The following is an 18,126-nucleotide window of genomic DNA, read 5'->3' as shown; positions in this document are numbered from 1 at the left end:
TAAAAAAGGTAATTATGTTTAAGATGAGTGTGCAAACGATACGATGTATGAAACAGTTTAAGAAAGCAGTGATACTCGGTAAAATATATGTATACATAGTGAACTCAAAAACAGCTAATCGAACGTTTTTTTAACTCTGTGCACTGCATGCGTCATATTATGACGTCATGCGATTGTTAGCGATACAGCTTCTCGGCGGAGAGTTTGGCGGTTACCGTGGCAGCGGGTGATATTTTTTCCAGTTGCCACCCTCCTTGAGGGCTGACACGAAAACTTGTTAAAAGCGTCATTGACCAGTGAAGGGTAAAAGATAAGTACAACTAAGATAAGCCTACAACCTATAATACATTCATGTAAAACATACATAACAGCACCATGTTCTTTGCGAAATCCGAATTGTAGAGCGTCAAGAAAGGATGGACAGTATATGGTGCACCATTTTTCCAATCTATGTAAGTTACTTCTTCAAGTAATTTCCCCATACATGGTGTTAGAGTAATGACGCTGTAGTTTTATGGATTTGGTTTGTCTTGTTTACCTTTATATAGAGAGATTACAATTTCAACTCCATTGTTCTTTGGAAGAATGTTTCGAGAATCATGTCAAATAGAAAGGTGATTAAGTTTCTCGAGAAGGCTACTGCTTGCAAACAACAAAGTGTCATTGCATCATTATCTGGCCCCTTATTCTTACACAGAATGCGTATTTGTAAAGACACTTCTCAGTGACCTACAGTTTTGTACAGCCTTCATCTGTTTCTGTTTCATCGTTTTTGTATCCTTGATTGCCTTCAGCCTTTTGCTTATGTGACGTTTGAAATTATCATTAAACCTTTCAGAGTAGTAGGGCTGCGATATGTCAGCAGAGTAATCGGCCCAGAGTTTGTATAGTCAGAGCATATTACAGAAGTAGATCACAGTCACGGACCTTAGTCACATATATTTTGACATTTCTAGCTGGATCAGCTGAGCTTGTATGTCCTGTGTGATGACCAAGGGGACATAACTCATACCTTGCTTGGTCTCCCGAAGATAGGCTCTTTATCATGGCGACAAGCCCCTTCAGGTATTCCAGATTGAAGACGACGGTGCTTTTTCTTCCATTTACTCCTGCTGTGCTGAAGAGGTATGCGGACTGCTGGAGGAAGTCTATCTGGAAAGGGAACAGGACAGGGACAGTGTATCGTGTTGTCATTGAAGACAGTCTATGGATAATGTAAAGGTAGGCGGACTGCTGGAGGAAGTCTATCTGGAAAGGGAACAGGACAGGGACAGTGTATCGTGTTGTCATTGAAGACAGTCTGTGGATAATGTAAAGGTAGGCGGACTGCTGGAGGAAGTCTATCTGGAAAGGGAACAGGACAGGGACAGTGTATCGTGTTGTCATTGAAGACAGTCTGTGGATAATGTAAAGGTAGGCGGACTGCTGGAGGAAGTCTATCTGGAAAGGGGACGAGACAGGGACAGTGTATCTGTTGTCATTGAAGACAGTCTGTGGATAATGTAAAGGTAGGCGGACTGCTGGAGGAAGTCTATCTGGAAAGGGGACGAGACAGGGACAGTGTATCGTGTTGTCATTGAAGACAGTCTGTGGATAATGTAAAGGTAGGCGGACTGCTGGAGGAAGTCTATCTGGAAAGGGGACGAGACAGGGACAGTGTATCGTGTTGTCATTGAAGACAGTCTGTGGATAACGTAAAGGTAGGCGGACTGCTGGAGGAAGTCTATCTGGAAAGGAACGAGACAGGGACAGTGTATCGTGTTGTCATTGAAGACAGTCTGTGGATAACGTAAATGTATGCGGACTGCTGGAGGAAGTCTATCTGGAAAGGGGACGAGACAGGGACAGTGTATCTGTTGTCATTGAAGACAGTCTGTGGATAATGTAAAGGTAGGCGGACTGCTGGAGGAAGTCTGTCTGGAAAGGGAACGAGACAGGGACAGTGTATCGTGTTGTCATTGAAGACAGTCTGTGGATAATGTAAAGGTAGGCGGACTGCTGGAGGAAGTCTGTCTGGAAAGGGAACGAGACAGGGACAGTGTATCGTGTTGTCATTGAAGACAGTCTGTGGATAATGTAAAGGTAGGCGGACTGCTGGAGGAAGTCTATCTGGAAAGGGGACGAGACAGGGACAGTGTATCGTGTTGTCATTGAAGACAGTCTGTGGATAACGTAAAGGTAGGCGGACTGCTGGAGGAAGTCTGTCTGGAAAGGGAACGAGACAGGGACAGTGTATCGTGTTGTCATTGAAGACAGTCTGTGGATAATGTAAAGGTAGGCGGACTGCTGGAGGAAGTCTATCTGGAAAGGGAACGAGACAGGGACAGTGTATCGTGTTGTCATTGAAGACAGTCTGTGGATAACGTAAAGGTAGGCGGACTGCTGGAGGAAGTCTATCTGGAAAGGGAACAGAGACAGGGACAGTGTATCGTGTTGTCATTGAAGACAGTCTGTGGATAACGTAAATGCATGCGGACTGCTGGAGGAAGTCTATCTGGAAAGGGGACGAGACAGGGACAGTGTATCGTGTTGTCATTGAAGACAGTCTGTGGATAACGTAAAGGTAGGCGGACTGCTGGAGGAAGTCTATCTGGAAAGGAACAGGACAGGGACAGTGTATCGTGTTGTCATTGAAGACAGTCTGTGGATAATGTAAAGGTAGGCGGACTGCTGGAGGAAGTCTATCTGAAAGGAACAGGACAGGGACAGTGTATCGTGTTGTCATTGAAGACAGTCTGTGGATAACGTAAAGGTAGGCGGACTGCTGGAGGAAGTCTATCTGGAAAGGGAACGAGACAGGGACAGTGTATCGTGTTGTCATTGAAGACAGTCTGTGGATAACGTAAAGGTAGGCGGACTGCTGGAGGAAGTCTATCTGGAAAGGGAACAGGACAGGGACAGTGTATCGTGTTGTCATTGAAGACAGTCTGTGGATAACGTAAAGGTAGGAGGACTGCTGGAGGAAGTCTATCTGGAAAGGGAACGAGACAGGGACAGTGTATCGTGTTTTGTTATTGAAGACAAACTGTGAATAACGTAAATCCTTCGTGCTTCAATTTCTTTCTCACTAAGCTAGGTTTAATTTTCCTCAGCCAGCAATACTTACCAGTCCTCCAGTGACCGTGGTCAGTTCATCCAGGGTCAGCTGGTTGGAGTAAGCGTAAGGGTTGATTTGCCATGGCGATTTCAGCGCCAACTACAACAACGATACAAGGATCACATTTCAGGAAGTGACGTTCACAGTCATGGAAGGGAAAAACCACAAATACATAATGTATACATATTGCCACTGATCTAGTGTTTACGGGTCTTTATACAGATAATGGTAAGGATTGGGTAAGGATAAAATACCGTTCGCGTTAAGTCTTAACCTTTTTTTTATATAAGGGGCCCAGAAGTCATATTCGCCGTAATTTGTCCTGCAGAGTTGCCTTAGATGTACATAAACCATGTTGTCCTTCCTTAGATGTACATAAACCATGTTGTCCTGCCTTAGATGTACATAAACCATGTTGTCCTGCCTTAGATGTACATAAACCATGTTGTCCTGCCTTAGATGTACATAAACCATGTTGTCGGGGGTTTGAATTCGTCCAGATTCTTCTTCTCTATATTCTCTATATTCCCGCACCATACACCTAGTCAAGTGGTAAACGTCGTGTGTCACCTTCACTACTCTTCAAGTTGACACGCCGTGGAACAACTGAAAACTTATCAAAGCGGCTTGAAACTCACTCACTCACTCACTCACTCACTCTCACACTCACTCACTCACTCACTCACTCACTCACTCACACACTCACTCACTCACTCACTCACTCACACTCACTCACTCACTCACTCACTCACACACTCACTCACACACTCACTCACTCACTCACTCACACACTCACTCACTCACTCACTAGTAGGTAATTGTGACACACCTCAGCTATCTTGGCTTCTATGGTAAAGGCGTCATCTACAAACGTGCTGACTCGCTCCTGCTGCGTTGTGGCGTCGATACTGACATTAGAGTCTCTCACGACCAGGTTGGCGACTCGTGCAATGAACGTCTTATAATCATCCTGGATCTGCACAAACATTACAAACAATCAGCTCAGGTAAACAATGCTGTATGAGGATCGTGACTGACTTATTACCACCATAGACATTACCGCCATGGACAGTACCGTCATGGACATTACCGTCATGGACATTACTGCCATGGACAGTACCGCCATGGACATACCCGCCATGGACATTACTGTCATGGACATTACCACTATGGACATTACCGTCATGGACATTACCATCATGGACATTACCGTCATGGACATTACCACTATGGACATTACCATCATGGACATTACCGCCATGGACATTACCGTCATGGACATTACCGCCATGAACATTACCATCATGGACATTACCGCCATGAACATTACCATCATGGACACTACCGTCATGGACATTACCATCATGGACATTACCATCATGGACATTACCATCATGGACATTACCACCATGGACATTACCATCATGGACATTACTGCTATGGACATTACCGTCATGGACATTACCGGCATGAACATTACCATCATGAACATTACCACTATGGACATTACCATCATGGACATTACTGCTATGGACATTACCGTCATGGACATTACCATCATGGACATTACTGCTATGGACATTACCGGCATGAACATTACCATCATGAACATTACCATCATGAACATTACCGTCATGGACATTACCGTCATGGACATTACCGGCATGGACATTACCATCATGGACATTACCGTCATGGACATTACCGTCATGGACATTACCGTCATGGACATTACCATCATGGACATTACTCCTATGGACATTACCGTCATGGACATTACCGGCATGAACATTACCATCATGAACATTACCGTCATGGACATTACCGTCATGGACATTACCGGCATGAACAATACCATCATGGACATTACCGTCATGGACATTACCGTCATGGACATTACCGTCATGGACATTACCATCATGAACATTACCGTCATGGACATTACCGTCATGGACATTACCATCATGAACAATACCATCATGGACATTACCGTCATGGACATTACCGTCATGGACATTACCGTCATGGACATTACCGTCATGGACATTACCATCATGAACATTACCGTCATGGACATTACCGTCATGGACATTACCGGCATGGACATTACCATCATGGACATTACCGTCATGGACATTACCACTATGGACATTACCATCATGGACATTACTGCTATGGACATTACCGTCATGGACATTACCGGCATGAACATTACCATCATGAACATTACCGTCATGGACATTACCACTATGGACATTACCATCATGGACATCACCGGCATGAACTTTACCATCATGGACATTACCGCTATGGACATTACCACTATGGACATTACCATCATGGACATTACCGTCATGGACATTACCACTATGGACGTTCATCATGGACATTCCCACTATGGACATTACCACTATGGACATTACCATCATGGACATTACCGTCATGGACATTACCGTCATGGACATTACCAGCATGAACAATACCATCATGAACATTACCGTCATGGACATTACCACTATGGACATTACCATCATGGACATTACCATCATGAACATTACCGTCATGGACATTACCACTATGGACATTACCGGCATGAACATTACCATCATGAACATTACCATCATGGACATTACCACTATGGACATTACTGCCATGGACAGTACCGCCATGGACATACCCGCCATGGACATTACCGTCATGGACATTACCGGCATGAACATTACCATCATGGACATTACCATCATGGACATTACCGTCATGAACATTACCATCATGGACATTACCGCTATGGACATCACCGCTATGGACATTACCGCTATGGACATTACCATCATGGACATCACCGGCATGAACATTACCATCATGGACATTACCGCTATGGACATTACCATCATGGACATTACCGCTATGGACAGTACCGCCATGGACATACCCGCCATGGACATTCATCATGGACATTACCATGGACATTACCATGGACATTACCATCATGAACATTACCATCATGGACATTACCATCATGGACATCACCGGCATGAACTTTACCATCATGGACATTACCGCTATGGACATTACCACTATGGACATTACCATCATGGACATTACCGTCATGGACATTACCACTATGGACGTTCATCATGGACATTACCACCATGGACTTTACCGCCATGGACATTACCGTCATGGACATAACCACATTGGACATTACCGTCATGGACATTACCATCATGGACATTACCACCATGGACATTACTGTCATGGACATTACCACCATGGACATTACCGTCATGGACATTACCATCATGGACATTACCGCCAAGGACATCACCAGCATGAACATTACCATCATGGACATTACCACTATGGACATTACCACTATGGACATTACCATCGTGGACATTACCGTCATGGACATTACCACTATGTACGTTCATCATGGACATTACCACCATGGACATTACCGTCATGGACATAACCACATTGGACAATACCGTCATGGACATTACCATCATGGACATTACCATTATGGACATTACCGTCATGGACATTACCACCATGGACATTACCGTCATGGACATTACTGCCTTGGACATTACCACCATGGACATTACCGTCATGGACATTACCATCATGGACATTACCGCCATGGACATTACCGTCATGGACATTACCACCATGGACATTACCGCATTGGACGTTACCGTCATGGACATTACCGTCATGGACATTACCGCTATGGACATTACCACCAAGGACATTACCGCATTGGACATTGCCGCATTGGGACATTACCGTTATGGACATTATCGTCATGGACATTACGGCCATGGACATTACCGTTATGGACATTACTGTCATGGACATTGCCGTAATGGACATTACTGTCATGGACATTACCGTCATGGACATTACCGCCATGGACACTACCATCATGGACATTACTGCCATGGACATTACCGTTATGGACATTACCGTCATGGACATTACCGTTATGGACATTACTGTCATGGACATTACCGTCATGGACATTACCGTTATGGACATTACTGTCATGGATATTACCGTTATGGACATTACTGTCATGGACATTACCGTCATGGACATTACTGTCGTGAACGTTACCACCATGGACATTACCGTTATGGACATTACCGTCATGGACATTACCGTTATGGACATTACCGTCATGGACATTACCGTTATGGACATTACTGTCATGGACATTACCGTCATGGACATTACCATCATGGACATTACTGTCATGGACATTTCTGTTATGGACATTACTGTCATGGACATTACCGTCATGGACATTACTGTCATGGACAGTACCGTTATGGACATTACCGCCATGGACATTACCGTTATGGACATTACTGTCATGGACATTACCGTTATGGACATTACTGTCATGACATTACCGTCATGGACATTACCGCCATGGACATTACCGCCATGGACATTACCGTTATGGACATTACTGCCATGGACATTACCGTTATGGACATTACTGTCATGGACATTACCGTTATGGACATTACTGTCATGGACATTACCGTTATGGACATTACTGCCATGGACATTACCATCATGGACATTACCGCCAAGGACATTACCATCATGGACATTACTGTCATGGACATTACCGTCATGGACATTACCGTCATGGACATTACCGCCATGGACATTACCGTTATGGACATTACTGCCATGGACATTACCGTTATGGACATTACTGTCATGGACATTACCGTCATGGACATTACCGTTATGGACATTACTGTCATGGACATTACCGTTATGGACATTACTGCTATGGACATTACCGTCATGGACATTACCGCCAAGGACATTACCATCATGGACATTACTGTCATGGACATTACCGTCATGGACATTACCGTCATTGACATTACCGTTATGGACATTACTGTCATGGACATTACCGTTATGGACATTACTGTCATGGACATTACCGTCATGGACATTACCGTTATGGACATAACTGTTATGGACATAACTTCCATGGCCAGTTCCGCCTGTAATTTGACAGACGGCTTGTCATAATTTTCAATAAATGTTCCATTTGGCATAACACTTGAAACTCAAAGTATAAACCTGAGTTCGAACCCACACTCTAGAGTAATCGCCACCACACACAATGCTTTCTCTAACAAGTGTTGGCGCGGCTCACATGGCGGACTGGCTTTGTACACTAAAAAAAAAAAAACGCACAGGCGTTTTCAGCAGTTCAGTTCGATATATTTTGACAGCAATCGTCATTAAGACAATTTCTTTGTTTGAATATCGTTGTTGGGAACTGTGCGGCATCCCAACATGTGTTTGTAAACGTTGGCCATAAAAGATAAAAACGATACATGAAAAGTGCACAAACAGTTTTCCAAGCAATACACGTGCAATGTGTAGAGACATCGACTAAGTGCATTCACAAACAGTTTTCCAAGCAATACACGTGCAATGTGTAGTGACATCGACTATAAAAGGCCAAACCAAATTCATCATTTCATTACAAAATTTACGACTGAATGACTGACTGAGTTTGGTTTTACGCCGCTTTTAGCAATCCAGCAACATCACGGCGGGGGACACCAGAAATGGGCTTCACACATTGTACCCATGTGGGGATTCGAACCCGGGTCTTCGGCGTGACGAGCCAACGCTTTAACCATTCGGGTACCCAACCGCCCCATAATATTTACGACGTACACGAAGATCAACAATGCCAAGATTGAATGCTACTGACCGAAAATCGCCATTGGACGTTTGGAAGCAGGGAAGGCCCAGTCTGCCGTTGCAAGACACTTCACCGTCAACCACAGAATCATATCTCGCTATACCCACTTCACCGTCAACCACAGTACCATATCTGGCTATACCCACTTGACCGTCAACCACAGCACCATATCTCACTATACCCACTTGACCGTCAACCACAGCACCATATCTCGCTATACCCATTTGACCGTCAACCACAGCACCATATCTCGCTATACCCACTTGACCGTCAACCACAGTACCATATCTCGCTATACCCACTTGACCGTCAACCACAGCACCATATCTCGCTATACCCACTTCACCACAACCACAGCACCATATCTCGCTATACCCACTTGACCGTCAACCACAGCACCATATCTCGCTATACCCACTTCACCGTCAACCACAGTACCATATCTCGCTATACCCACTTGACCGTCCAACCACAGCACCATATCTCGCTATACCCACTTCACCGTCAACCACAGTACCATATATCGCTATACCCACTTGACCGTCAACCACAGTACCATATCTCGCTATACCCACTTGACCGTCAACCACAGTACCATATCTCGCTATACCCACTTTCACCGTCAACCACAGTACCATATCTCGCTATACCCATACCCACTTCACCGCTCCACCACAGTACCATATCTCGCTATACCCACTTCACCGTCAACCACAGTACCATATCTCGCTATACCCACTTGACCGTCAACCACCAGTACCATATCTCGCTATACCCACTTCACCGTCAACGACAGCACCATATTCTCGCTATACCCACTTCACCGTCAACCACAGTACCATATCTCGCTTATACCCACTTCACCGTCAACCACAGTACCATATCTCGCTATACCCACTTCACCCGTCAACCACAGCACCATATCTTGCTATACCCACTTCACCGTCAACCACAGCACCATATCTCGCTATACCCACTTGACCGTCAACCACAGCACCATATCTCGCTATACCCACTTCACCGTCAACCACAGTACCATATCTCGCTATACCCACTTCACCGTCAACCACTGTACCATATGTCGCTATACCCACTTGACCGTCAACCACAGTACCATATCTCGCTATACCCACTTGACCGTCAACCACAGTACCATATCTCGCTATACCCACTTGACCGTCAACCACAGTACCATATCTCGCTATACCCACTTGACCGTCAACCACAGTACCATATCTCGCTATACCCACTTGACTATCAACCACAGTACCATATCTCCTCGCTATACCCACTTGACCGTCAACCACAGTACCATATCTCGCTATACCCACTTGACCATCAACCACAGTACCATATCTCGCTATACCCACTTGACCACAACCACAGTACCATATCTCGCTATACCCACTTCACCGTCAACCACAGCACCATATCTCGCTATACCCACTTGACCGTCCAACCACAGCACCATATCTCGCTATACCCACTTCACCGTCAACCACAGCACCATATCTCGCTATACCCACTTCACCGCCAACCACAGCACCATATCTCTCGCTATACCCACTTGATCCGTCAACCACAGCACCATATCTCGCTATACCCACTTGACCGTCAACCACAGTACCATATCTCGCTATACTCACTTCACCGTCAACCACAGTACCATATCTCGCTATACCCACTTCACCGTCAACCACAGTACCATATCTCTCGCTATACCCACTTTGACCGTCAACCACAGCACCATATCTCAGCTATACCCACTTCACTGTCAACCACAGTACCATATATCTCACTATACCCACTTCACTGCGTCAACCACAGTACCATATCTCGCTATACCCACTTCACCGTCAACCACAGTACCATATCTCGCTATACCCACTTCACCGTCAACCACAGTACCATATCTCGCTATACCCACTTGACCGTCAACCACAGTACCATATCTCGCTATACCCACTTCACCACCATCCACAGCACTAACGACAGCACCATATCTCGCTATACCCACTTCACCGTCAACCACAGTACCATATCTCTTTATACCCACTTCACCGTCAACCACAACTACAGTATATATTCTCGCTATACCCACTTCACCGTCCAACCACAGCACCATATCTCGCTATACCCACTTCACTGTCAACCACAGCACCATATCTCGCTATACCCACTTGACCGTCAACCACAGCACTATATCTCGCTATACCCACTTGACCATCAACCACAGTACCATATCTCGCTATACCCACTTCACCGTCAAACCACAGTACCATATCTCGCTATACCCACTTGACCATCAACCACAGTACCATATCTCGCTATACCCACTTGACCGCCAACCACAGTACCATATCTCGCTATACCCACTTCAATTCACAACCACAGTACCATATCTCGCTATACCCACTTGACTGTCAACCACAGCACCATATCTCGCTATACCCACTTCACCGCCAACCACAGCACCATATCTCGCTATACCCACTTCACCGTCAACCACAGCACCATATCTCGCTATACCCACTTGACCGTCAACCACAGCACCATATCTCGCTATACCCACTTGACCGTCAACCACAGTACCATATATCTCGCTATACTCACTTCACCGTCAACCACAGTACCATATCTCGCTATACCCACTTCACCGTCAACCACAGTACCATATCTCGCTATACCCACTTGACTGTCCAACCACAGCACCATATCTCGCTATACCCACTTCACCGTCAACCACAGTACCATATCTCGCTATACCCACTTCACCGTCAACCACAGTACCATATCTCGCTATACCCACTTCACCGTCAACCACAGTACCATATCTCGCTATACCCACTTCACCGTCAACCACAGTACCATATCTCGCTATACCCACTTGACCGTCAACCACAGTACCATATCTCGCTATACCCACTTCACCGTCAACGACAGCACCATATCTCGCTATACCCACTTCACCGTCAACCACAGTACCATATCTCGCTATACCCACTTCACCGTCAACCACAGTACCATATCTCGCTATACCCACTTCACCGTCCACCACAGCACCATATCTCGCTATACCCACTTCACCGTCCCACCACAGTACCATATCTCGCTATACCCACTTCACCGTCAACCACAGTACCATATCTCGCTATACCCACTTGACCGTCAACCACGGTACCATATCTCGCTATACCCACTTCACCGTCAACCACAGTAGTACCATATCTCGATTGTGGCATCGATATGTCCGCTTCATTTCAACCCAAGATCGAACCCAGATAAGGAAGACCAAGGTGACCACTCCAGCTCAGGACTGATTCATCCGGGTGTTTCCCCTACGTCACCGATTTGCTACAGCAACGGACACTGCAGGACAGGTGCCTGGTCTTCGGAGAATTTCCGACCAAACCATCAGAAATTGTCTGAGAGAAGTGGAAATTCGAGCATATCGACCAAAGGTTGGACCTGTCCTGACACGACCACATAGACAATGACTCAACAGGGAACAGGCATGGAACCTGGAGAGCTGGCGTTTTGTTCAGCGATGAATCGCGTTTCCTCCTGCCACGACGGGATGGAAGACAACGTGTCTATCGACGTCGACACGAAGATTTTGCGAAGAAATGCGATCAACAGGTAGACATGCAGATTTGGTGTAGAAAGCGTCATGGTGTGGGGGGCCATGTTCTACGCGGGTAGTGGTTCAAGGCAATCTTACAGCAAATTTCTACATCGACCAAATCCTGCGACCTCACCTACTCCCACATTTTAACCGCCAGAGGGAGCTGTTTCAATACGCAACGCTCGACCCAACAGAGCTCGTAACAGGTGCCTATCTCGCCAATGTAAACGTCAATGTCCTTCCCTGGCCTTCCTAATCGCTAGATATGAACCCGATCGAGCCTCTATGGGACGAACTTGATCGATCTATTTACAGTGTCAATAAGCATAAATATAGGCAATGACCGCCGCCAATCTAGTAACATAAAGTCACCTGTATATAAAATGTCAGTTTTTTAACGCTGCCAACACGTAACAGAGGCGTGGACTCGACGCAACACATGGAGGGGCCGCCCCTCACTCGCTCTGTGTCGGTCTACTGCACGAATCGGCAATCAGTTGAGGTTGATCAGCTGAGGCTGGAGGTTGGTCATCTGATGCCCATGCTTCGATATGTTTACATAGCCATTTATTGTGTTGTGTAACAGGGTACTAGAAAAACAACCTTCTTTAGCCATGAAGTAGTTCCGGCAAGTGATATTTTCACTGCAGCGAACAATATATATACTCATGCAAACGAATAAGGGAAAACATGAAAGTATAAGTGTTCCTTTAGTTATTTCCAGATTTGCACTCACAGTGCAATATATAATTTGTTTGATTGGCATTTCTTATTAGTGAAATATATAGCATGGCAAGAACCCCAGAAAAGAGTATAGGAACATTTGCACTTTTGTGTGTTCCTTTATTCGTTTCCATGAGTATATGTCACTTTTCAGAACCCTCTGCCTTTGCCATAAAGTATATTATGCAAATACATGCACCTGTATGTCTATCACCGGATTGTGGCCCCAGACCCGATTATTTACAGTTAACTTTGCACACAACCAACAGTAATTATGAAATTACATCATACTATTGCTCCCATCCATGAATGATCCTACCTTCTTTGCATACGGGCTGACGTAGTAGTACCAGTACATGTGCCGACTGGTTCCTGCCGGGTAGATCTGGAACAGTCAGTTGAGATCTCAGGCGCAGCAATATGGCGGACACAACTAGGCTTCACACACACTGCTCGTCTCAACCCAAGATTGTCCATACCGATAGCAAGGCATGTATGTGTTTTAGGCTGGCGTTGTATAAGTTGTGTTGTGTTGGTGTGGGTGTGTCAATGTGGCTGTCAGTATAGGTGCCAGTGTGGGTGTCACAATGGATGTCAGTATAGGTGCCAGTGTGGGTGTCACAATGGATGTCAATATAGGTGTCAACCACAGTACCATATCTCGCTATACCCACTTGACCGTCAACCACAGTACCATATCTCGCTATACCCACTTGACCATCAACCACAGTACCATATCTCGCTATACCCACTTGACCGTCAACCACAGTACCATATCTCGCTATACCCACTTGACCATCAACCACAGTACCATATCTCGCTATACCCACTTGACCGTCAACCACAGTACCATATCTCGCTATACCCACTTCACCGTCAACCACAGTACCATATCTCGCTATACCCACTTGACCGTCAACCACAGCACCATATCTCGCTATACCCACTTCACCGTCAACCACAGCACCATATCTCGCTATACCCACTTCACCGTCAACCACAGCACCATATCTCGCTATACCCACTTGACCGTCAACCACAGCACCATATCTCGCTATACCCACTTGACCGTCAACCACAGTACCATATCTCGCTATACTCACTTCACCGTCAACCACAGTACCATATCTCGCTATACCCACTTCACCGTCAACCACAGTACCATATCTCGCTATACCCACTTGACCGTCAACCACAGCACCATATCTCGCTATACCCACTTCACCGTCAACCACAGTACCATATCTCGCTATACCCACTTCACCGTCAACCACAGTACCATATCTCGCTATACCCACTTCACCGTCAACCACAGTACCATATCTCGCTATACCCACTTCACCGTCAACCACAGTACCATATCTCGCTATACCCACTTGACCGTCCAACCACAGTACCATATCTCTCGCTATACCCACTTCACCGTCAACGACAGCACCATATCTCGCTATACCCACTTCACCGTCCAACCACAGTACCATATCTCGCTATACCCACTTCACCGTCCAACCACAGTACCATATCTCGCTATACCCACTTCACCGTCAACCACAGCACCATATCTCGCTATACCCACTTTCACCGTCAACCACAGCACCATATCTCGCTATACCCACTTGACCGTCAACCACAGCACCATATCTCGCTATACCCACTTCACCGTCAACCACAGTACCATATCTCGCTATACCTACTTCACCGTCAACCACTGTACCATATCTGTCGCTATACCCACTTCGACCGTCAACCACAGTACCATATCTCGCTATACCCACTTGACCGTCAACCACAGTACCATATTCGCTATACCCACTTGACCGTCAACCACAGTACCATATCTCGCTATACCCACTTGACCGTCAACCACAGTACCATATCTCGCTATACCCACTTCTGACCATCAACCACGGTACCATATCTCGCTATACCCACTTGACCGTCAACCACAGTACCATATCTCGCTATACCCACTTGACCATCAACCACAGTACCATATCTCATTTATACCCACTTTGACCGTCAACCACAGTACCATATCTGCGCTATACCCACTTCACCGTCAACCACAGTACCATATCTCGCTATACCCATTGACCGTCAACCACAGGCACCATATCTCGCTATACCCACTTCACCGTCAACCACAGCACCATATCTCGCTATACCCACTTCACCGTCAACCACAGCACCATATCTCGCTATACCCACTTTGACCGTCAGCCACAGCACCATATCTCGCTATACCCACTTGACCGTCAACCACAGTACCATATCTCGCTATACCCACTTCACCGTCAACCACAGTACCATATCTCGCTATACCCACTTCACCGTCAACCACAGTACCATATCTCGCTATACCCACTTCACCGTCAACCACAGCACCATATCTCGCTATACCCACTTGACCGTCAACCACAGTACCATATCTCGCTATACCCACTTCACCGTCAACCACAGTACCATATCTCGCTATACCCACTTCAACGTCCACCACAGCACCATATCTCGCTATACCCACTTCACCGTCCACCACAGTACCATATCTCGCTATACCCACTTCACCGTCAACCACAGTACCATATCTCGCTATACCCACTTGACCGTCAACCACAGTACCATATCTCGCTATACCCACTTCACCGTCAACCACAGTACCATATCTCGATTGTGGCATCGATATGTCCGCTTCATTTCAACCCAAGATCGAACCCAGATAAGGAAGACCAAGAGTGACCACTCCAGCTCAGGACTGATTCATCCGGGTGTTTCCCCTACGTCACCGATTTGCTACAGCAACGGACACTGCAGGACAGGTGCCTGGTCTTCGGAGAATTTCCGACCAAACCATCAGAAATTGTCTGAGAGAAGTGGAAATTCGAGCATATCGACCAAAGGTTGGACCTGTCCTGACACGACCACATAGACAATGACTCAACAGGGAACAGGCATGGAACCTGGAGAGCTGGCGTTTTGTTCAGCGATGAATCGCGTTTCCTCCTGCCACGACGGGATGGAAGACAACGTGTCTATCGACGTCGACACGAAGATTTTGCGAAGAAATGCGATCAACAGGTAGACATGCAGATTTGGTGAAAGCGTCATGGTGTGGGGGCCATGTTCTACGCGGGTAGTGGTTCAAGGCAATCTTACAGCAAATTTCTACATCGACCAAATCCTGCGACCTCACCTACTCCCACATTTTAACCGCCAGAGGGAGCTGTTTCAATACGCAACGCTCGACCCAACAGAGCTCGTAACAGGTGCCTATCTCGCCAATGTAAACGTCAATGTCCTTCCTGGCCTTCCTAATCGCTAGATATGAACCCGATCGAGCCTCTATGGGACGAACTTGATCGATCTATTTACAGTGTCAATAAGCATAAATATAGGCAATGACCGCCGCCAATCTAGTAACATAAAGTCACCTGTATATAAAATGTCAGTTTTTTAACGCTGCCAACACGTAACAGAGGCGTGGACTCGACGCAACACATGGAGGGGCCGCCCCTCACTCGCTCTGTGTCGGTCTACTGCACGAATCGGCAATCAGTTGAGGTTGATCAGCTGAGGCTGGAGGTTGGTCATCTGATGCCCATGCTTCGATATGTTTACATAGCCATTTATTGTGTTGTGTAACAGGGTACTAGAAAAACAACCTTCTTTAGCCATGAAGTAGTTCCGGCAAGTGATATTTTCACTGCAGCGAACAATATATATACTCATGCAAACGAATAAGGGAAAACATGAAAGTATAAGTGTTCCTTTAGTTATTTCCAGATTTGCACTCACAGTGCAATATATAATTTGTTTGATTGGCATTTCTTATTAGTGAAATATATAGCATGGCAAGAACCCCAGAAAAGAGTATAGGAACATTTGCACTTTTGTGTGTTCCTTTATTCGTTTCCATGAGTATATGTCACTTTTCAGAACCCTCTGCCTTTGCCATAAAGTATATTATGCAAATACATGCACCTGTATGTCTATCACCGGATTGTGTGGCCCAGACCCGATTATTTACAGTTAACTTTGCACACAACCAACAGTAATTATGAAATTACATCATACTATTGCTCCCATCCATGAATGATCCTACCTTCTTTGCATACGGGCTGACGTAGTAGTACCAGTACATGTGCCGACTGGTTCCTGCCGGGTAGATCTGGAACAGTCAGTTGAGATCTCAGGCGCAGCAATATGGCGGACACAACTAGGCTTCACACACACTGCTCGTCTCAACCCAAGATTGTCCATACCGATAGCAAGGCATGTATGTGTTTTAGGCTGGCGTTGTATAAGTTGTGTTGTGTTGGTGTGGGTGTGTCAATGTGGCTGTCAGTATAGGTGCCAGTGTGGGTGTCACAATGGATGTCAATATAGGTGTCAGTGTGGGTGTCACAATGGATGTCAATATAGGTGTCAGTGTGGGTGTCACAATGGATGTCAATATAGGTGTCAGTGTGGGTGTCACAATGGATGTCAATATGGGTGTCAGTGTGGGTGTCACAATGGATGCCAATATGGGTGTCAGTGTGGGTGTCACTATGGATGTCAATATAGGTGTCAGTGTGGGTGTCACAATGGATGTCAATATGGGTGTCAGTGTGGGGAGTCAATACAGGTGCCAATGGATGTCAATATAGATGTCAATATGGGTGTCAGTGTGGGTGTCTCACAATGGATGTCAATATGGGTGTCACTGTGGGTGTCAATATAGGTGCCGGTGTGGGTGTCACAATGGATGTCAATATAGGTGTCAGTGTGGGTGTCACAATGGATGTCAATATGGGTGTCAGTGTGGGTGTCACAATGGATGTCACTATGGGTGTCAGTGTGGGTGTCACAATGGATGTCAATATAGGTGTCAGTGTGGGTGTCACAATGGATGTCAATATAGGTGTTAGTGTGGGAGTCACAATGGAT

General features: G+C 46.0%; 1 protein-coding gene across 1 annotated transcript in view; it reads right to left on the bottom strand.

Annotated features, from left to right (window-relative positions):
• Positions 1–18,126, bottom strand: part of LOC124267714 (neprilysin-2-like) — a 37,517-nt gene that overhangs the window by 12,736 nt on the left and 6,655 nt on the right. The window contains exons 2-6 of the mRNA XM_046702696.1: positions 17,300–17,365; positions 13,520–13,594; positions 3,927–4,073; positions 3,107–3,196; positions 1,013–1,152 (exon numbers count right to left, since the gene is read on the bottom strand). Coding sequence (XP_046558652.1) covers positions 1,013–1,152; positions 3,107–3,196; positions 3,927–4,073; positions 13,520–13,594; positions 17,300–17,365 — 518 coding nt within the window. The remainder of the gene's footprint in view (positions 1–1,012; positions 1,153–3,106; positions 3,197–3,926; positions 4,074–13,519; positions 13,595–17,299; positions 17,366–18,126) is intronic.

This window comes from Haliotis rubra, unplaced genomic scaffold (assembly GCF_003918875.1).
Source record: "Haliotis rubra isolate DU_JTF1 unplaced genomic scaffold, ASM391887v1 Scf133, whole genome shotgun sequence".
Taxonomy (NCBI): Eukaryota; Metazoa; Mollusca; class Gastropoda; order Lepetellida; family Haliotidae; genus Haliotis; species Haliotis rubra.
The sequence above is the reverse complement of the archived record's forward strand: the minus strand, read 5'-3'. Positions and strand labels throughout refer to the sequence as shown.